Here is a 22,160-nt window from a genome sequence, read left to right on the forward strand (position 1 = left end):
CACTTCCAGAAATATAATCGTATAGAGCTCAGGAACTCAGAAAAATCCCAACTCCCTCTGTCGGCTCCCTAAAAACATACACTGAATGGGGGACCTGACACAGGTAGCTACAGAAGCTTGAGCCAATGGAAAGAGCACTGGATCAAGAATCAGGAGGCCTAAGATAAGATCTGGACAAAGCTTTAACTCTTCTGGGCCTCAGTTTCTTCATTATAAAATATAGACAATGATACCAATATCTTTATTGAGATTGAATGAGATAATAGGCTTCAAAATGCTTTGTGAAAGTATTAGGTCTTCACAATATAATGCTTAACTTATTTGTGTGCATCTCAACTCCTATGACGTTGTAGAAAATTAAAGCTGCAAGTTATGAAAAATGGGAAAAGTATAAAGCTGGTTTAAACAAAGACTTCTTTCTCTTTCCTTCACTTTCTCCCTCTTTCTTTCGCTCTATCTCTGTATCTCTCTTTTATTCTACCTTCTGGTAAAAAGTAACACTTGGTCTTAACTCTACCTTCTAATAATCGTGACTTTTCTACAGTTTTCAACCATAGTGAAAGACTGAAGTAGAACAGCTCATTGATTACACACTACTACGTACAGGGGCCTATGTTAAATTATTACCAAAATCACATTATGAAGAAATTTTCTGCTTCTAGAGAAGCTTGAAGTTGGAATCAGCATCTATTCATTTATTCAACAAATATATATTCAGTGCAAACTGGTGCCAGGCATTAGGGATTTAGAAATGAATAAGAAAAACATAGCCGTTTTCCTCATGAAGTTCATAACCCCGTGAGGGAGATAGGTTCCTAGTCCCTTGTTTTATAGCTTGGGAACTAGAGAAACAATAGTTGTGAAAATTTGACTACCTGCAGCTCCCCTTCCATTATGCTGAGTAGTTGGATGAGGTCTTCTTTGGATAACTCCAAGGATTTCTTATTCTTTCGTTCACTTTCTCCAGATGGTTTTAGGTGTCGTTTGACAGTTCCTGAGGCCATGACATCATCCTCCTTTCTATTTGATTTGTTCTTCCTTTTTGCATCTTCTGAGAGACTTTTATCATCAGCATTGCTGATGATGGAGGATTTGGGGCAGGAGATATGCCCGTTGGATGAAGTTTCACCACCCTGGTTTCGGGATCTCATTCCCACCTACAACACAAGAAAAAAGATTAGATGTTTTTACCACCACTGATTTTATTTTTGTTTAACGATTAAAAAACCAATAAAGAAGCTTTACAACACCACCAATCAAGAAAAACCAAAAAGATCAGTCCCAGTTAGCTTCCTGATATCTTCAATAAATATGTCATTACAAACTTCAGGAAAATGCTTTGACGGTTTCATGAAAGAATGAAAATGTGATTCTAACCTTATAAACATCTCAAGTCAAATGATCAAAGTCCACATCAACAGTGCTAAGTCATGTTGATGGTATGTATCTTTGACAAGATGTGATAAGAATGGCACTTTACCATTGTGGTTTTCCTCCCCAAAATATTAAAAAAACATCAGATTTTTTACTGGCCATTACATGGCCAGTAATCTTGAAAACTATCAAGGTCATTGAAAACAAGGAAAATCTGAAAAACTGTCACAGCCAAGAGGGGCCTAAGGACACATGACAATTAAATATAATATGGCATCATAAATTGGATCCTGGAACAGAAAAAGAGATATTAGGGGAGAATTGAGGAAACATGAATAAAATATGGACTTTAGTCAATAACAAGGTATCAATATTGGTTCATTAATTATAATAAATATACCATACTAATCTAAAATGTTAATTATAGAGGAAATTGTGTACGGGTATTTGGGAAACCCCCAGTATTATCTTTGCAACAGTCTGAGAATTTAAAGTTGTTTAAAATAAAAAAGTTTATTTTTAAAACAGTGATTCTAAATTAAGTTTATCAGAAAATTCAAAACTCAAATCCTGCCAGGAAACAGATGGAAGTAACAATGTGCAGAAAAATGCATATAGGGTGGAGGGAGGAAAAGGGAAAAGCAAAGGGAAGAGGGTAGTATAGTTTTTAGTGATATGGAATTCTAGCTTTCCATAGCCTCTTTTTTTCCAAATCAGGTCTTTTTATGTCAGTCATTTACAGTAATAACAGCACAAAGAATTGGGAGAAAACAAATCAATTTCAAATTAAAAATTTTTTTAAATATATATTTTGAAGTAAACTAAAGAAAAAAGACAAAGCAGCAGCTAACTTGTCCCATGAGAAGCACCTTGGAGTCATCCCATGATTTATGCTTTACAGATTCTCTGTCAATCTCTGAGCAAAAGAACTTGATCAACAGGTATGTTACAAACCTACCGAACTCGAAAGCTAGGACTCAGAGTGCTCTGAAGAGAACTCTGATATCCTGGGGGCTATACCACAAAATTTGCCTAAACCCTTAAATATAGCAGCTTAGCACACAGTCCTGTTTAAAACTCACAGCATAAATACCGGTATTCCTTTCCCTGAACAGCTGTGCAGCAAGATTTTCATTACTCATTCCAGATAAAATACAGGGACTTTGTTTTCTGAAAGTAAATTTCCTTAATGAACCCAGCCATACTTAAGAAACTAAGGAAAGCTTTTCAAAACACTAGGTTTATAATAGAAAAATAAATACAGTGTGCTGTTTCCTTTCAGATAGCAAATAGCCAATTCTTCCAACAAATCTTGAAATCTACATTCATGCTCCTTTTTTGAACTGAAGTCTTGTATTGTGTGTGTGTGTGAACTTTCTACAGCACTCTCACTATGAACAACACAAACAGAAGAGGTGGTCCTTAATATTGGCACCCAGTTTTCTGGTTAACTTAGTCATTTATTCTTGGAATTTTAGAGCATCCTTTGTGCTTCTCTGGTGAACAAAGAATACATGTTTCTTTGTGATGGAAGCCAGAACACTTCAGAGCAGACCTACTGTATTTCATCACAGTTTGTTTGTGAACAGAGTAGGCTGACTTGATCCCCAAGCCAAAAAAAAAAGGTGATGAATGATGAATAGAAAGTTTCAAATTTAAATCTTGGCCTGTTACACATCACAACTAAGACACATGGGCTTCCTAAATTGAATTGTGACTCCTTACAACTCTACACCACATGTGAATTCCTTTTATCTGAAATAACTTTCTCTATCAGATCTTAAGGCTGTTTGGAATGGTACATCAAATAATGATTTGACAACCTCAATTTAGATCCTTCATTAATAGAAATTCCAGGCAATGGTTCCCAAAGCACAGAAAGTGAGAGGTGATGTTTTAAACTTAATTATAATAGCCTTAATCATACACAGCATTTGCATTTGACTATAGCCTGTGTTTATATCTTATTTCCCTGGATTTTCTATATCTTTCTATATCTTTTATAGGATCTACCTATTATAGGATATTCCTAAAATAGGACAAATGCACAATTATCTGTTACATGTATTTACTCAATTGTATTTGCAAACATCCAGAAAGTAGCATTTACTTAGTACCAACTTTCATTATATTTAGTTCTTTCTAAAAATTTCTGATATTACCATTTTTAAACAAACTTTATTATAGCAATAATAGCACGTACAGAATTCACAGAATTAAATTAATTAATTAACATTATAGAATTAATTTATTACAGACTTAATCACTTACAGAAAAAAACACACTTTAGAATTATCTAATTATATCACTAATCAGGTTGAAAACGTGAGTTCCCTATTCTCTTCCACCTCAACTCACTCTGGCTGATGGAATATCTCATGTGCTAAACCGATGATGTTAATTCTGTCTTAATAAATATTTTTCTCTGTGACACGGAAATTTCACATTAAAAATTTTTCTGACATGTGCACATGGGCTTTAGTCCTTTTCCTCTGACTTGTGCTCATGGGCTTTAGTCCTTTCTTGGTAAGCCACATAGGGTCTACTATCTTTATCTCCACAACAAAGTCAGAAATCAGCACTTGCTCTAACTCAGGAATGCAAAAATACTCAAGAGATAACGAACCAGTCGAAACATGTTTTAGGAAGGAGTTGGACAACACATAAGAGGGAGAAAAACATAATTTCTCAATAGTGTACTAAGTTTGCAATCAATAATGTCCACTTTAAATAATTTTATTCTATTTTGTAAGGAGAAAATGTCCACACAATAATGAATTTCCATTGTCACATTTAGCAACATTCATACTTTTCCTTATTATGCTAGCTCTCACTTACTGTTTCTTAAGTGCTACATACACAGTATGCAAAGCACTTCACATACAGCATCTCATTTAAATTAATATTCATATCAACACTATGAAGTAGATGCTAGTATTCTCAGTTTTACAGATGAGGCAACTAAAGTTTAAAGAGATTAAATACATTTTTCTGGATTTCACATACACTCTTAGTGAATAGAAGAACTAGGATTTGAACCCAGGTCTGACTCCAAATACCTATTCATTATAGGGCTTTCCTCTAAGTTCTTAAACACAAGCAATTGGAAGGGGAGAAAACACCCTGTAAATCAGATGATCCAGAAAAATTTACAAATGCCTACTAAGGTAATGTTTTTTTCACTTCATACTCAAAGTGAGAGAAATCCATGTCTTTCTCCCTAAGACACTCTGCAAAATTCACACAGCAATTGAAATTAGGTTGCTAAGTAACAATACTTTTTCTAAAATCATTAACCTGTAGCAGAATTTGTAAAATGATGAATCACTTAAAAATCTTCTCGAAAAGGTACCTGGTCAATTATTAAGGATACAGGTTATAAGAACAGGATGGAAAATCTGAACAGGGACCATCACAGATCAGAGTTAGCCAATTCCTGTCCATTGTGCTTAGACAAGTAGCAAGCAGATAACAGAAAGGCATCTGGCACTCCTTGGCTTCTTGAAAGTTGATTGCACATCTGAAAGGTTGGGACACATAGATAATAAACTTTCTGAAAGAAGCCAGGAATGCCTTTTGCTTCATCTTAGTGTATAGCCTTCAAGAAAGTTCTCCTCAAGAAAAGGGAACAAATAAACTGAAGATTCACATCACACTTGTAATCTTTTTTTTTTGTAATCTTTAATAAGCAAATTATCTTAACATAGTTCAGAAAATACATTTACTTTTCCTTTCACAGGAATTAACCAGCAATACTTTGCATGGAATTTGCTGACTAGGGTGTGAAGAAAAGAAAGACCAAATGTTATTCCAAAACCCCCTCTTTCATCCGTAGTCATCTCTCATCTGTTCCCCACCACTCCCTGCCCCATATATTGGGCAATAACTAGAGCATACGGTCAGATAATTAATATCCTAGGAATCAGAAAATGTTTATAAAGACATTGAATCATTTATGAATAACAAGTATTTCTAGAGCATTTGAACAAGTGAAAAGAAAAGGATAAAGAAAAAGTCTACAGCAATTCCATAGTTCCCATCTTCGTTAGTTCCAGCCAATCTTGACCTTGCATTTTACCTAGAACTTTCACTACTGCCCTTGCCTCCTTTCAGATTTGTCTTTTTATGTTATGATTCAACATTGGTCACAATACTCCCCATTCCTAACACCAACAAAAACTTCTTTTCTGCTTAAATTAGGTGTGGGCAGCTTTCTTATGCTTTTCAAGTATCCAAACCCTGTCTGTTCCTGGTATAATTTTATCTATATACTTTTTCAAGAACATACCTAGTAAATAGGGTAAGATGTCACAATAATTTTCTTTATATAATTTCTACTTTTGAATTACTTTATAGAATTATAAGGAGAAATTATAGTACACAGTAAAAAGAAAACACTAATTACAGAAAAGTCTACTTTTTACAGTGTGGCCTGGCAAAGGGCCTGCTGCACGTGGGGCTTCCAGAACATTAGCATGGAACTGTCCGTGTTCTTTCTTTCAGACATAAATGACAGGACCCAAAGCACCCAAAACTGAAGGAAAAGGAAAACATCTGTTTTTGTTTTATGTGAATTTTAAGGTGCAAGAGACCAATCAAATCTACTGGTTCATTCTCTATCAATGCCAGATTATTCCCTCTGTATATTTTGTTTACTTGGGTAAGTCTAGTTATAAATATCCCAAGTCACGAAATGTTCAAATATTTCTCATGAGATTATTATTCATTCTAACAGCAAAGACTGTTCATAAATGTTACTAGGTTTACCCTTATATTTTCTTTACAATTTTTTTTTAATTTTCTTCAGCCTATTTATGGAATAAGCCATGTGAAGTAAATTTTTGATTCTCATTATCTACACTCATAAAACCCTCAAAAAAAAGCAAGGTTTATGTTTATTTAAGTCATTTTCATTCTACTTGGACAGATCTATCCAGACCAACTGAAAATTCTAAATAATTTCACGCATGTTAAAATTCAAGAAAGGGGATTCTCTTGGAGTCACTGTAGTGCTGTTGTCATCAAAAGTTCAAGGAAAATATTATAATTGTGGCAAAATAAAAATATAGTATTCTACCCTAGCCTAAAACTATGGTGAAATATTTTATGAAATTCTCTTTAATATCCTTCAAGAAAGATAACGGCAGACTTAGAAAAGATTTCCAGAAAAAAAAAGAGAGAGAGAAAAAATACATCAAGGAACTGCCATGAAATAAATCTTTTAAAATTAGGTACCTGAGTCTGAATGAATATAAAATTTGAGAGTTTTAAAACTTTGAATGTAAAATAGGGTGACCTCTGTTACCAACATTTTGATAAAAAGGGGAATCAGTTTACCACTTTATATTCATTTTTATAACATGGTTTTGGGGGTGATTTTTTTTTCTTTTTTTACTTCCTTCACAGAAATAGAGCTACTGTCAATTGTATAAAAAAGAAAAACATTTAACCATCTAGCAATATAAAGTAATGACATAACATTTTTCCTGTCATTTTCAACGTCAATGACCCATCCTTTAACCCAATATATTTTAAGTATTTTTATATTTATATTTATAATACTTTACTATTATAATTCTGATTTCACTATTCTACTAGACACTGTGTATAATCTGTAGGCATTGATTATATAAAAAGAGTAAGGCCCTCAAATTGAAGTTTTCTGATAAATTTTACCTATATTCTTTCTACTTGAGACTATAAGTTTTTCAGGCATTTCAATAATGTACCTGTGGCCTTCAAAGTACCTGTGGCCTTTGACGAATATCATCATGCAATTTAATTTAAATTGTTAAATATTTGTTTTATCATCTGACAAAGAGAACATCTCTGGAAAATTACTAGTTTCCTGGTTATCCAGGACTAGATTTCCTTCCTGTATTTCATCACTTCTAAAAAGGCCAAACTCCAGAATTGTGTACGAACCAGTCATTTCCCTTCCACTAACAAAAGAGACCTATCTGTACTACCAGAAAGAAAAATATCTTAGACTTTATCTCAGCAGTCTATATTTGATCAATTAGTCTTACATATTACCTTTATTCATAATATTAGCATTTTTTAAATGCTATTAAAGAGCTTATTATGCTCTGAGCACTGGGTTAAGTATAAAAATATATAGTATTATCTCATGAAATCCTGATAATAATCCATCAAGCAGATACTATAATCATTCTTCTTATAAAGATAAAGCAAGTGAGGCTTAGAGAGAGATATTTGCCCGAAATAATATACCTGGTACCTGGAAAGCCTGAACTAGAATGTTTGAATTTTCCACGTTCAAGGAGAAATCTGAATGGAGCTTTTATCACCATATCAGAACTACTGCGATACAAATGAATTCACAGCCACCTTTTCATGGGGCTAAAATAAGTTTAGTCACAAAGTATAGCATCCACCAAATAGTCTCAGACAACAAAAATTACATAGAATCCTACTATTCCCATAGGTTTTTTTCTCGAACTTCTCCTTGTGTAACACCTTATTCTTCTAAGACTACATTCTCTTCCCCACTGCTCCCCTCACACTGCCTTTCCCCTTCTCAGTACTTGAGGTTTTCAAAGAAGCTGAAAAGCAACTTTGCCTTTGCAGTTCTGACTTCTGACTTTTCTGGAACTGGTAGTCACTAAGACTCCAGCAACATAACAACTGTTATACTACTGGATATAGATTGAACTGATTTTTTAAAATTAGGTGAATTAAGAAAAATTCTAGTTTGCGCAGAAGCTGATTATTCTGGTAAGGCAACTCCACAAACTTTCCTGTTAGAAAAAAATGTTTGTCTTTATATAGCAAATATTCTCAAATAATTGTATTGCATTTCCAAGACATGTGAGACAAATCACGATTGCTGGTCAATGTTAACAAGACGGGTTAACCTCCCCGAGGAGAAAGACATGCAGTGGTTTGGCTGATGTCACTGCTTCATGCTGACAGGGGGAAAAGTGAAATACTGCACATATCTGTGTACTGACTATGACTTCATGCATTCTAGTTGCCTGTACATACGCCAACTGCATTCAGGTGTCCTTTAAATGTCTTTCTTTTAAATCTCTAGACCATTTCTTAACATAAAAGAATGACTTAAAATTAGTTGTAATGTACGGAGTCATAGGTTGTGTCTGTTTTGAACTCCTGCTGACTTCTGACTTTTCTAACTGTCCCTGAGCATCCCTTGGATTAGAGCAGAGTATAGGGAACCTAAATTAAAAACGGAGCATAGCTGCTTTATAACCAAGCAAGGAGAAAAGGAAAAATTACTCCTATTGAAACACATTCTATGAAAGCAACTGAAGCCACATGAGCATTCAGGATGTTTACCTGATGTGCACAGGTGCTTGTCACTCTGATGCTGTATGAAGGGCTGAGAATTGTATTAATATATCAACCAACGCATCTTCACAAACTTAGTTGCTATGAACGCAAAGGTTGGCAAGAACAATAAAGAGGAGAACTTTGTGATTAGCTAATTGTGGTGCATTAGGAATTTAATTTAGGTAAAATGTCATGCTACCACAATGCCTAAGTTTTGGACTCAGTGTGTGGGTGGGAATTATGTAAGAAAATGAGTCACCACCTTTTGGAATAATTTTTTCAGACACATAATGGTCACTAGCTACCTCTCTCCTCCACCCTCTTGTTGCCCTGCCTCAGCATAGCACCCAAGCCACAGAACACCGTAAGGCGGCCCACAACCTCACACATCAAAATGCGTAGCATTGTTTTCCTAACGTGCTGAATCCTCCTGGCACTGTGTGCCATCAACTCCAAGGAATCAAGACAGAGCTGTGTCTTCACCCCTCACCCCACACTCACTCATTTTGTAATCCTGGACAAGTTGCTTAACCTCTCCAACCCACAGTTTTTTCATTTATAAAATGAAGATAATAATGCCTGTTCTCCCCACTATGTGCCTGTGAAATCATAAAGCCTGTCCTACTCTCTGGATGGATGTAAAAGTATCGACTAGCAGTAGTAATGCAGGATGCACTGATCAGCGGCAGAGCAACTATGGGATCCTCAAACACCTCTCAGGACCCCAGTATAAGTATCACCAGAGACAAAGACACTTTATTTTCAACTATGATTGTCTAGCACAGGGGTCGGCAAGCTTCTTCTGTAAAGGGATAAATATTAAATATTTTGGGCTTTGCAGGTCATGTGGTCTCTGTTGCATCCACTCCACTCTGCTGTTGTGGCATGAAAGCAGCCATCGACAATACATAAACCAATGGCTGTGGCTAGATTTGACCCCTAGCCCTTAGTTTGCCAACGCTGATTTAGATTATGTGATAAACATGGTTGATGGGTACATTTAAACTGGGAGAGAAGGAAATGATTTCTGCCACTCCCTCCCCAGTTTATAGTAATTAGAAAAATGGCTGAAAATGAGAAGGAAAAAAATGAGAAAAAAGGTAATGTAGTAAAAATGCCATCTGCTCACCTATCCTCGTTTTCTCTTCCAGATGAGTTGAGGGAGATATAAATATAAATGGTGCCTTCACAAAGTTTGAGGAATCTAAGGTGGAAGAACCTGAAATGCTAGAATTTGAGCAGACTCCCACCGGCATTAGTCCTGCCATGGGTTATGCAGACATACCACAGAGATTTAGCAGCATGTGTTTGTACAAAGCGGGTGATGGAGACTGATGCGCACTGAGTATATGAAGGAGACACAGGAATGGCCATGTGGCCTTCAGGGTGGAAGGTAGCTGGGAAAGACAGCTCGTGCATGAGTAGAAGAGTCACCATGGCAGAGGGCTTCAAAGCAGACCACCTAAGCTGGGGATGAAATGGTAGGCACAGCTACACTTTAGGGAATCTGCAATACCTGTGAGGATTATGGTAGGGCTCTAAGACAGCAGGAGAGACAGGGCACTTTCCCCAAAAGAGCTATGGCCATTACTTTCACCAGGAGCCAGGCTGGGAGATGACAACAGAGGAAAGTAGGTACGTAGGACCAGCTTCCTAGGCGTGCGACCTGTGACGTCACACAGGGCCTAATGCTTGGTGTAATGCTCTGTTGTCATTGTCTTGAAATTCTTAATTATTTCTGACCTAGAAACCCCACATTTCCCTCATGCACGGGGCCCCCTGAATTATGTGGTCAGTCCTGACAGCAGTGGGGCAGTCAATCTGAACCAGGTACTGGAAGTTCTCCCACCCTGTTACTTCCACCAAGCTAGCCATGCTAGCAAACTTCCCCCCCCACTCCACCACCCACAGGTGAAGCACAGTTTTTGTGTGACACCCTTGAAATGAAGAGGATAGCTCGGGAGGAAGGAAAGACTGAAATGGAATTCTGATTTGTTCTAGGCCTGATCTATATGTATTGAATTTAAGTGGGGGAAAAACACACAAAAATTGTCAAATAAAATTGAATTTACCAGAAAATATACAGGTTAAGTTCTCTACCACAGGTAGGGGTTGAAGGGAAAGAGTATTGGAGAAGTAACTAAAGAGGAAGTTGAATTCAGTCATAAAGAAATAAAGTATTAGAATTATGTCCTTGAACTTTATGAGATGTTGTAACTGAACTATAACACTGGTTACAATTTTATAAATCATAAAGTACTATGGGACTTTCAGGCAACAGATGTAAAGCAGTTTTCTTCTAAATTGTCCCTGCGCTAGCTTTGAAAAAGAAAAGCAAGAAATAAGGCTCATCCCTGGGGCTGGAAACAACCAGAGCTCAGGGACTTTCCAATAATGAAACTATTGCCCGGTACTTTGTAGTGGGGTCTGATGGGGAGCTTTTGAAAAAAGGGAGCGATAAAAGGGAGCCCTGCCCCAAAGCTACCCATTGTCTTTCTCTGGCCCTCTTTTAGGCACCTTTCTTGTTTTCCCATCTGTGTTCCTCACCTATGCCTTTCACTGAAATTAGGAAAATGAAACCCCCATGATCTCATTCTGCTCCAAGGCTTCCCAGCCCAGACTTGCCTTGAGTTTGTTCCAAGACTAAACATGACCCCTCACCCATCTATTGATCTTTCACTCTTCCAGAATGTCAGAATGGTGTGAAGAAATCAACCTGGCTAAATCTAAAGCACATAGGTAGTAGCGTCACTACCCTAACCCCATATTTCTCAGTCTTTATTAACCAGAGTGAGTCTTGGATTAGAATTAAAATGAAACTAGCCATTTTTAAGAGGCTAGGTTGAAGGTATGGCAAGGACAATATTTCTTTAAATCATACCAGCAGGCTATTCTCCTGTGTAAAATAAGCCATGGCAGCGGGAGGGCAAGAAGGAATCTGGGCCTTTCAGTTCAGGCCCTTGGGAAAGATGGCTGCAACTCCGGGAGCTGTGGTGAATGTGGATGGTGGCAAGCCGAAACTGAGCAAAAAGTGGTATAACCAATTGTTCCAGGGTGTTCTGCCATGTTTACGCAAGCTGCTGTCAGGCCTGTTAGGGGGTCCTTGTGCCAAACCTCCTCCTGGACCCAGTAGGAGCAGAGGAAGCTGTGGGTGTGTCAACTTGCTCTTTTCATATTCATAGTGCTTCACGAGGACAAGCTACTTTCTAATAAAAGAAGTAAGCTACAGCAACACCTGAAAACTGAGAAGAAGATAGCAGAGAAGGAGCGCAGTGAGAAACAACTAAGTCCGGCCAATGCTGCTGCCACACCACTGGCAATGATGTGGGTGCCAATGAGGAGAGCCTGGACCCAAACCAATATTACAAGCTCGGCAGCCAAGCAGTCCACCAACTAAAGGTCAATTGGGAAGACCCACATCCTCATGAGTTCCGTGTAGACATCTCACTCACTTCATCCAAGACTAGTCACCTGCAGCCTGGGGACCATCTGAGAGGCATCACCTTACAGGTGACAGGTAGGATTCATGCCAAAAGAGCTTCTGGGGGAGACCTCATCTTCTATGACCTTTGAAGAAAGGGGGTCAAGTTGCAAGTCACGGGCAATTCCAGGAATCATAAGTCAGAAGAAGAATTTATTTGTATCAATAACAAACTGCATCAGACAGACATAATTGGAGTTCAGGAGAATCCTGGGAAAACCAAGAAGGGTGAGCTGAGCATCACTGCCTATGAGATCACACTGCTGTCTCCTGCTTACATATGTTAGTTCATCCGCACTTTGGCCTCAAAAACAAGGAAACACGATACCGTCAGAGACACTTGGACTTGATCCTGAATGACTTCAAGGGGCAGAAATTAATCATCCTCTCTAAGATCATCACATATATAAGAAGTTTCTTGGATGAGTTGGGATTCCTAGAGATTGAAACTGTAGCAACTGCTGATACATTGGAAAGCACAACTAGAAAATAATAATTGCAAGTCACATAACTCAGGCATCTTTGCATTTCTGCAGAAGGTCAAGGACTGCAAGGTAATTCTTACATGTTGCTATCCATGTGACTCTCACAGTTCAGTCACCAGAAGAGAGAAAAGGAATTAGGAATTCCTTTTTTACTTCTTGTTACTAAATAAACCATTTATTGTTGTTTTTTAAAGAAGAGGGTGACCAGATGGCTCAGTTGGTTAGAGCGCGAGCTCTGAACAACAGGGTTGCTGGTCCCATTCCAACATGGGCCAGTGAGCTGCGCCCTCCACAACTAGACTGAAGGACAATGACTTGGAGCTGATGAGACCTGGAGAAGCACACTGTCCCACAATATTCCCCAATAAAAAATTTTAAAAAACAAACAAAAAGGGTGTTCCCTTAAAAAAAAAAAAAAAAAGGAGGACGAGGAGGAGTAGGAGGAGGAAGGAGAGGGGGAGAAGGAGGAACAGGAGGAAGAGAAAGAGGAGGAGAAGCAGGGGGAGGAGGAGCAGGAGGAGGAGCAGGAGGAGGAGCAGGAGGAGGAAGCGGGAGAGGAGGAGGAGGAAGAGGAGGAATCTGGGAAAATATTTTTTTCTCCTCTCCCCTCTCAACATGCTTAATTCCCAAATCCCCTTCTTCCCCACCACTAAGTGACAACATCCTCTTTTGCGTCGTAATCCAATATTTCTTTTTTGGAGAGCCAATTTGAACCCAGGGTTTACCTAACAGACATATCTTGTTTCCTAAAACCTAGTTTTGAGGGTAGGGAACAGGAAGACCAGTGTTATACCGGCCTGCCAGGGCTCTGGGAATATATTACTGGTAGAGAAGCTCCTCTGAAGGCCTAGGGCAGTAGTTCTCAAACTTCAGAGGATGTCAGAATCACTTGGAGGACTAATAAGCACACAGACCGTTGGGCCCCACCCCAAGAGTTTCTGATTCTGTGGGCCTGGGGTGGGACCTAAGAGTTTGCATTTCTAACAAGTTCCCAGATGATGCTAATGCTGTTGGTCCCAGGACCACACATTGAGAACCAACACTGTAAGGCAAGGTAGGACTAAGATAGGGCCAGAAAATTGCCAAGAAGCCTCAGCATATTTACCTATTTCAACTAGAAACTCTCTGCTTTTCCCATGACTTAAACTAGAAATACTTGACTCGGCAAAAAAAAAAAAATAAATAAATAAATAAATAAATATATATATATATATATATATATATATATATATACTAATTGTAACTGTTTTCATGCCTAATTATCATTCATCCTCCAGCTGGGCTCCTGTTGGAGAGTATAGACTTGTGGGTTACAAAATGATTCCCTACAGTCCAAAACTTCTTTGCAGATATGGGGTGCATGTGTGCTCGTGTCTGTGTATGTGTGTGTGTGTGTGTGTGCGTGTGTGTGTGTGTGTGTGTGTGTAGTAGTAGTAGTAGTAGACTTTTTTATCAGAAGATTTCACAAAATAATCTAGATTTTTCAGATTTTTATTGGGAACAAAATCAGAAGATCTGGTACTGCTACGCCCATCTTCCCACGTAGCTGTATTTAGCTTGAGTTGAGTCATGGCTGAGCCAGTTAAATGGAGCATTTACTCATTAGTTCACAACTCATTCTTACCACCCTCTATTACTTTACTGAACACTTGAATCCAAAAGTCAATTGGCATATATTTATTAATGCATTTGAACTACTATGTTTTTCTACCAGTAGGGAAATTCTTCTCTGTACCCGATGAGAAAAACAAAAACTACATCAAGAGTTTTATGTTTCAAGGAAAAAAGGAGAGAATTATTTAGTAATGACTACCCCTATGTGTTTGACATGCAAACACTCTGCCAGCTTCACCTGCTTATTACCCACCTGTCTTCTAAAACCATTTTAGTTTGGGTCCAGTCTGGACAAGCCTGGATGGCAGACAGAAATGCATTGGGGAGGGAGTAGAGGCAAGAGGCAGACTCTGTATGCCACATGGTCAAAGAAACCTCCTAGAAAGGAATTGTGCAAAAGAAAGAAACTGCAATCTGTCACAAATTTGATCCAAGGACAATGTCACTTTGCAAGGGAGAGGGAATGTTGTGCTTAGCAGGGAATGTGTTCCCGGGGATGCCTCCACAGACATGCAGCCAAAGCCGAGGCTGACAAAGAGCTGCATACAGACATAAATGGAAACAAAGCAGTGCACCAGGAAAGGTTCTCTAGGGAGCCTGGGCCTTTCTTTGAGAAATGGCCATGCAGGAGGCCAGGGGAGGATTTGGGGAACTTCTTCATGGTCACTGTTGAAACCAACAGAGATGGCAGAGGCACCAATAGATTGTCAAGCAAGCTCAGGGGCAGAACAGTGTTTGGAGGGCCTGACAGACACCCACTGGGGACCACCTCTTAAATTAACCTGAGGAAGATGGAGAGGAAGTTCGGTAATTGTTTAGGTGGAAACTAAGACAAGAAAATACCACACTGATCTGTTACTATTAACCCCCTGGCATTCTGAGCTTGAGAGCTATTGGTTTTATTTCATTCCACAAACTTTTCTGTGCACCACTATACCAAATAGCAAGCACACAAGAACCATACTGGGTGCGAGGAATCACAAAATAATAATAATAATAATAATAATAATAATAATAGTAATAATAATAAACATGTTCTTCTCTCAAAAATGTCATAGTCCAAGAGCAGATGGGATCAAGATAATGGAGTAGACAGATTCTGAACAAATTTGCTGCCACAAACACATCAAAATTACAACTAAATATAGAACTGCTATTATTGAGAACCACCTGAAGACTAGCTGAACAGACTTCCTATAACTAAGGGTCTAGAGAAGCCATGTGGAGGTAGGTGCTGGGCAGGACAGGGATGAAGTCTGTCTGGTTAGGGCCCACACCCACAGTGTGGTGACTCATACACAGGAGGGATATCTGAGCTGCAATGCTCCCCCTTGAGGAGCGAGTGGTCCAAGCCCACACCAGACTCCCCAATCCAGGGCACCTGTGCCCAGAAGAGTCTTTATAATACCTGGTTTTGTAAACCAGCTGGGGTTACATCCAAGAGAGACAAAGGGCAGTGGGAGACCAAAACACTTTTCATAAAGGGCTCATGCACAAACTCACTTGTTCCAAACTCCAGTGTGGAAACAGCAGTTCCAGAAACACATGGTCATACCAGGAAGAATTAAATTAACTAACTTTAGGGCGAGGGCCAAAGGACAGGGAATAATGGGACCTCTCTCTGGGGATGGAAGCACTAGTAGATACAATTGTTCTTTTGTTTCTTTTGTTGTGTTCTTCTTCAACTTGGCTGGCTTGGCGCAGGTGGGTGCCATATCTGTCACTGTCCATTAACCTGGTTAACACTGAGATTCTTGCCCTGCCCAACCCACTGGACCCTACTAGAGCCTCTTCTAAGCAATTCCAGACCCTCCACAAAAGTGGTGGTCAGCCTCGGCTTGCATTACAGTCTTTCCCAAACACCCTCAAGCCCAATGCAAGTGATGGCTGGCCTTCGCTTGCATCCCAGGCTTTTCCAAGTGTTTCCAAGCCCAGCACAGGTGGCAGCTGGCCTCAGCTTGCATCACAACTTTTCAGAAGAATCCCCAAGCCCAGCACAAGGAGCAATTGACCTTGCCTCTCTTTGTAACCTCCCCCAAGTAGTCCCAAGCGCAACTAGAGTGGCAAATTGCCTCAGCCTGTACCAAAGCTCTACCCAAGCAGCTCTCCAATCAACACACCCCATGGGCAGCCATGGCAGTCATCAGAAGCCAACAAAGAAGATTCCTGCTCCATGGGTCCAGCCCCCGTATATCACATTACCCATAATAGTCATGGTTGGTCTTCAAAGCCAGTCAACCTGAGAATCAACCCCACCCACCAGTGCACCCACAGCAATCATGGCCCAACTACGGCAGGAGGACACATGCAACCCACACAGGGGACATCCATGGATGTTCTGGTTCTGGTGACCAGGGGTAATTGGGCCACTGAGTCCCACAGGACATCTACTATATAATGCCACTCTTTCAAGATCAGGAGACATAGCAGATCTATCTAATATATACAAACACAGAGAGACAGTCAAAATGAGGAGACAGAGGAATGTGTTCTAAATTTAAAAAAAAGGACAAAACCTCAGAAAAAGAACTAAATGAAACAGAGACCAGCAATTAACCACATAAAGAGTTCAAAACAATGGTTATAAAGGTGTACAACGAACTTAGAAGAGGAATAGATTAACTGAATGAGAACTTCCACAAAGAGAAAGAAAATAAAAAAGAACCAATCAAAACTGAAGAACACAATAACTAAAATGAAAAATATACCAGAGGAAATAAACAGAAGATAAGATGATGCAATCAGCAATCTGGAAGACTAGGTAGTGGAAATCACTCAATTGGAAGAGCAAAAATAAAAAAATGAGTTTAAAAAAATGAGGATAGTTTAAGAGACCACTGGGAAGACATTAAGCATACCAACATTTGTATCATAGGGATACCAGAAGGAGAATAAAGAGAGAAAAGGACAGAAGACCTATTTGAAGAAATAAAAATGGAAAATTTTCCTAACCTAGTGAAGGAAACAGACATCCAAGTCCAGGAAGCACAGAGTCTCAAACCATATAAATCCAAAGAGGCCCAATGCCAAAACACATTATAATTAAAATGCCTAAAATTAAGGAGAGACTCTTAAAGGGCAGCAAGAGGAAACCAGCTAGTTACCTACAAGGGGTCTCCCATATGACTATCAGGTGATTTTTTAGTAAAAACTTTGCAGGCTAGAAGGGAATGGCACAATATATTCAAAGTAATGAAAGGGGAAAACTTACACTAAGCACAATTGTCATCCAGAATTGAAGGAGAGATAGAGTTTTCCAGAGAAGCAAAAGCTAAAGGAGCTCATCACCACTGAACCAGCACTATAAAAACTGTCAAAGGGACTATTTTAAATGGAAAATGAAAGGCCAAAACTAAAAACAAAACAATATAGAAGAGAAAAATCTCACTGATAAAGGCAAACATTTAATAAAAGTAGTGAATCAACCAGTTATAAAGCTAGTATGAAAGTTAAAAGACAAAGGTCGTAAGCTCACCAATAATTTAAGGGATACACACACACACACACACACACACACACACAAATGTAAAATATGATGTCACTAACATAAAAGAGGGGTGGTGAGTAAAAAACGAAGTGCTTTTGGTATCCATTTGACCTTAAGCAACCATCACCTTAAGTAGACTGCTATAAACAAACTTGTTATATATGAATCTCATGGTAATCACAAACCAAACACCTGTAATAAATATACAGAAAATAAAGAGAAAGGAATCCAAACAATCATGAAAAAATGTCATCAATGTACAAGAGAAGAGAGCAAGAGAAGAAAAAAGAAACAGAACTACAAAAGTAACCAGAAAACAATTAATAAAATGGTAATAACTACATACCTATCATACCTATCAATAATTATCTTAATGTAAATGGACTAAATGCCCCAATCAAAAGACATAGGGAAGCAGCCTCATGGCTCAGTTGGTTAGAGCATGAGCTCTGAACAACAGGGTTGCTGGTTCGATTCCCACAGGGGCCAGTGAGCTGTGCCCTCCACAACTAGATTGAAGACAATGAGCTACCACTGAGCTTCCAGAGGGGAGCCTGGAAGATTCAGTTGGTTAGAGTGTGAGTTCTCAACAACAAGGTTACCAATTTAATTCCCACATAGGATGGTGGGCTACACCTCCTGCAACTAAAGATTGAAAATGACAACTGGACTTAGAGCTGAGCTATGCCCTCCACAACTAGATTGAAAGACAACTTGGAGCTGATGGGCCCTGGAGAAACACACTGTACCCCAACATTCCCCAATAAAATTTATAACACACACACACACACACACACACACACACACACACACAAGAGAGGGTGGTTGAATGGATTAAAATATAAAAATAAAAATAAAAACATGCATATGCTGCTTGTATACTCACTTCAGACAGAAAGACACAGAGATTGAAAGTGAAGGGATGGAAAGAGATATTTCATGCAAATGGAACAAACAAACAAAAAAAGCTGGGGTAGCAATACTTGGACAAAATAGACTACAAAACACAGATTTCAACAAGAGACAAAGAAAGGCATTATGTAATGACAAAGGAATCAATCCAAAAAGAGAATATACTTATAAACGTCTATGTACCTAACAGAGGAGCACCTAAATACATAAAGTAAATGTTAATGGACATGAAGGGAGAAATCAACAATAATACAATAACAGTTAGAGACTTTAACATCCCATTTATATTAATGGTTAGACATCCAGATAGACTGACTATCCACAAGGAAACAATGGATAACACATTAAATAACACATTAAACCAGATAGACTTAATAGAAATTTACAGAGCATTCCACCCCCAAACAGCAGAATGCACATAATTTTAGAGTGCACATGGAACATTTTCCAGGATACACATGTCACATGTTAGTCTATGAAACAAGTCTCAATTAATTTAAAAAGACTGAAATCATATCAGGCATCTTCTCTCATCACAATGGTATGAAGCTAGAAATCAATTATAAGAAGAAAACTGAAAAACACACAAACACATAGAGGCTAAACAATATGCTACTAAACAAGCAATGGACAATGAACAAATCAAGGAGGAAATCAAAAAATATCTAAGACAAAATGAAAATGGAAACACAAAGATCAAAATATCTATGGGACATAGCAAAAGCAGCTCTAAAAGAGAAATTCCTCGTGACACAAGCCTACCTCAAGAAACAAGAAAAATATTAAATAAACAATTTAACCTTATACCTAAAGGAACTAGAAAACAAAGAACAAACAAAGCCAAAAGTAAGTAGAGGGAAGGAAATAATAAAGATCAGAGCAGAAATAAATGAAATAGAGACCCCCCTGAAACAAACAAACAAACAAACAAAAACAATAGACAAGATCAATGAAATTAAGAGCTGGTTCTTAGAAAAGATAAACAACATTGATAAACCTTTAGCTAGACTCATCAAGAAAAAGAGAGAAGGGCCCAAATATGTATAATTAGAAATGAAAGAGAAGTGATTACTGACACCACAGAAATACAAAGAATCGTGAGAATACTATGAACAATTACATGATAACAAATTGGACAACATAGAAGAAATAGATAAATTACTAGAAACATACAATCTGCCAAGACTGAATCGGGAAGAAATAGAAAATCTGAACAGACTGATTACTAGTACCATGTTTCCCCGAAAATAAGACTTAGCTGGACAATCAGCTCTAATCCGTCTTTTGGAGCAAAAATTAATATAAGACCCGGACTTATTTTACTATGACATAAGACCAGGTCTTATATAATATAATATAAACATCCGTTTATGATTAAAAACGCTCCACAAGTGGGTATAGAGGGAACATACCACAACATAACAAAGGCCATATATGTCAAACCCATAGCTAATATTATACACAATTGTGAAAAGCTGAAAGCTTTTTCTCTAAAATCAGAAACAAAACAAGGACACCCATTCTCAGCAATCTAATTCAATGTAGTATTGTAAGTCCTAGCCACAGCAATCAGACAAGAAAAAGAAATAAAAGTTATCCAAATTGGAAAGGAAGAAGTAAAATTGTCACTATTTGCAGATGACATGACACTATATGTAGAAAATCCTAAAATTTCCAACAAAAAAATGATCGCTATTAATAAATGAATTCAGTAAAGTAGCAGTATAAAAAGTAAATATTCAGAAATCTGTTGCATTTACACACCAATAACGAACTATCAGAAGGAGAAATTAAGAAAACAATCCCATTTGTAATCACATAAAAAAAAGGAAAGAAGGGCTGGCCCAGTGGCTCAGGTGGTTGGAGCACCATGCTCCTAACACCGAGGTCATCAGTCACTGGTTCCATTCCCACATGGGTCAGTGAACTGTGCCCTATACAGCTAAGACTGTGAACAGCAGCTCTCTCTGGAGCTGGGCTGCCATGAGTAGCTTCGGGCTGCCGGGTGCTGCCATGGGTCACCGTGTGCTGCAGTGAGTGGCCGGCAACCATCGTGAGTGGCCAGCAGCCAGCGAGTGCTGTTGTGACCTGCTGTGAGCTTCTGACTACCGACTGGCGACCCACTGCCTCAGGAGGGGAGAGGGAAGGGAGGCTCAAAATACCAGCATGGGCCAGGGAGCTGTGTCGTACGCAACTAGACTGAGAAACAAGGGCTTGAACCAGAGTTGGGGGGGAGGCAGAAGAAATGAGGAAAAGAAGAAAGAAAGAAAGAAAAAACCTCCAAGGAATAAATTTAATGGAAGAAGTAAAAAAAAAAAAAAAAGAAACTTGCACTCTGAAAGCTATAAGATATTGAAGAAAGAAAGTAAAAAGGACACAAAACAATGTAAGTATAAACTATGCTCATGGATTGGAAGAATTAAGATTGTTAAAATGTCCATACTATCCAAAGCAATCTACAGATTCAATGCAGTCCCTATCAAAATACCAATGGCATTTTTCACAGTACTTGAATAATCCTAAAATTTACATGGAATCAGAAAACACCCAAATAGCCGAAGCAATCATGAGTAAAAAGTGAAAAGAGCAAAGTTGGAGGTACCACGTTACCTGATTTCAAACTAGACTACAAAGCTATAGTAATCAAAACTATCATACTGGCACATAAATAGACATATAGAGCAACAGAAAAGAATAGAGAGCCCAGAAATAAACCCACACTTATATGGTCAGCTAATCTACAGCAAAGGAGGCAAGAATATACAATGATGTCACCACACAGCAGCTTAACCGTTTGTTTCCTTGTACCTGCCCCCAAAGAAAGGAGAGTCTGTGGGACAGATCCTTTCAGGGACTTTGCTAAACCTTTGTGTTTGCACCCTATGCCTCCCTGTTTGGTCCCAGAAAGATGACTGGACAGTCAATGATGAGTAAGATTCCTCACGGAAGGAACAACTCAAGCCAGGCGCAATCACATGGGGACCAACAGGGGAACCCACGGGGTTCACAGAGGTGGGCACAGCCCCCCACTTTCCTCAGGCAAAGGAAAGCCTCAGCCTCTGTGGCTGCAATCCTTCCCAAAACCTGCAAGGGAAGTGATTCAATGAGGTGCTCTCCATCTATTCACATGCATACAGGTTTTTGTCCCTTGGGGAAGTTGAGACTTATGGTCCAGCTGCCTGCAGGCAAGGGTGATTGACTTGAATTGGTTTCCTATGATGCATAGAATTCACAGATCTTGAGATTGACAAGCTTTATCTCCTTTACTTCCCCACCGAACTTATAAAAGCTGCTGCAAGCCCCCATTCGGGGCTTCCAGTCCTTGAGACTGGGGGGTCCCTTGGCCTCGGCAGTTAAACTCTATTCACGACTACTGTCTTTTCTTAACCCTGCACCGCCCTCCTCGCTCCCTACAACTCTCGTTGTGTGGGACGCAACACAATGAGGTAAAGACAGTTTATTCATTAAATGGTGCTGGGAAAACTGGACAGAT

At 38.8% G+C, this 22,160-nt stretch overlaps 1 protein-coding gene across 5 annotated transcripts in view; it reads right to left on the bottom strand.

Moving 5' to 3' along the window:
- The window catches only part of FILIP1 (filamin A interacting protein 1), a 231,487-nt gene that overhangs the window by 109,771 nt on the left and 99,556 nt on the right, over nucleotides 1-22,160 (bottom strand). For all 5 annotated transcript variants that reach the window (XM_074333213.1, XM_074333214.1, XM_019729604.2 and 2 more), the window contains one exon: nucleotides 876-1,157. In XM_074333213.1, the coding sequence (XP_074189314.1) occupies nucleotides 876-1,157 (282 nt within the window). The remainder of the gene's footprint in view (nucleotides 1-875; nucleotides 1,158-22,160) is intronic.

This window comes from Rhinolophus sinicus, linkage group LG05 (genome assembly GCF_036562045.2).
Source record: "Rhinolophus sinicus isolate RSC01 linkage group LG05, ASM3656204v1, whole genome shotgun sequence".
Lineage (NCBI taxonomy): Eukaryota > Metazoa > Chordata > Mammalia > Chiroptera > Rhinolophidae > Rhinolophus > Rhinolophus sinicus.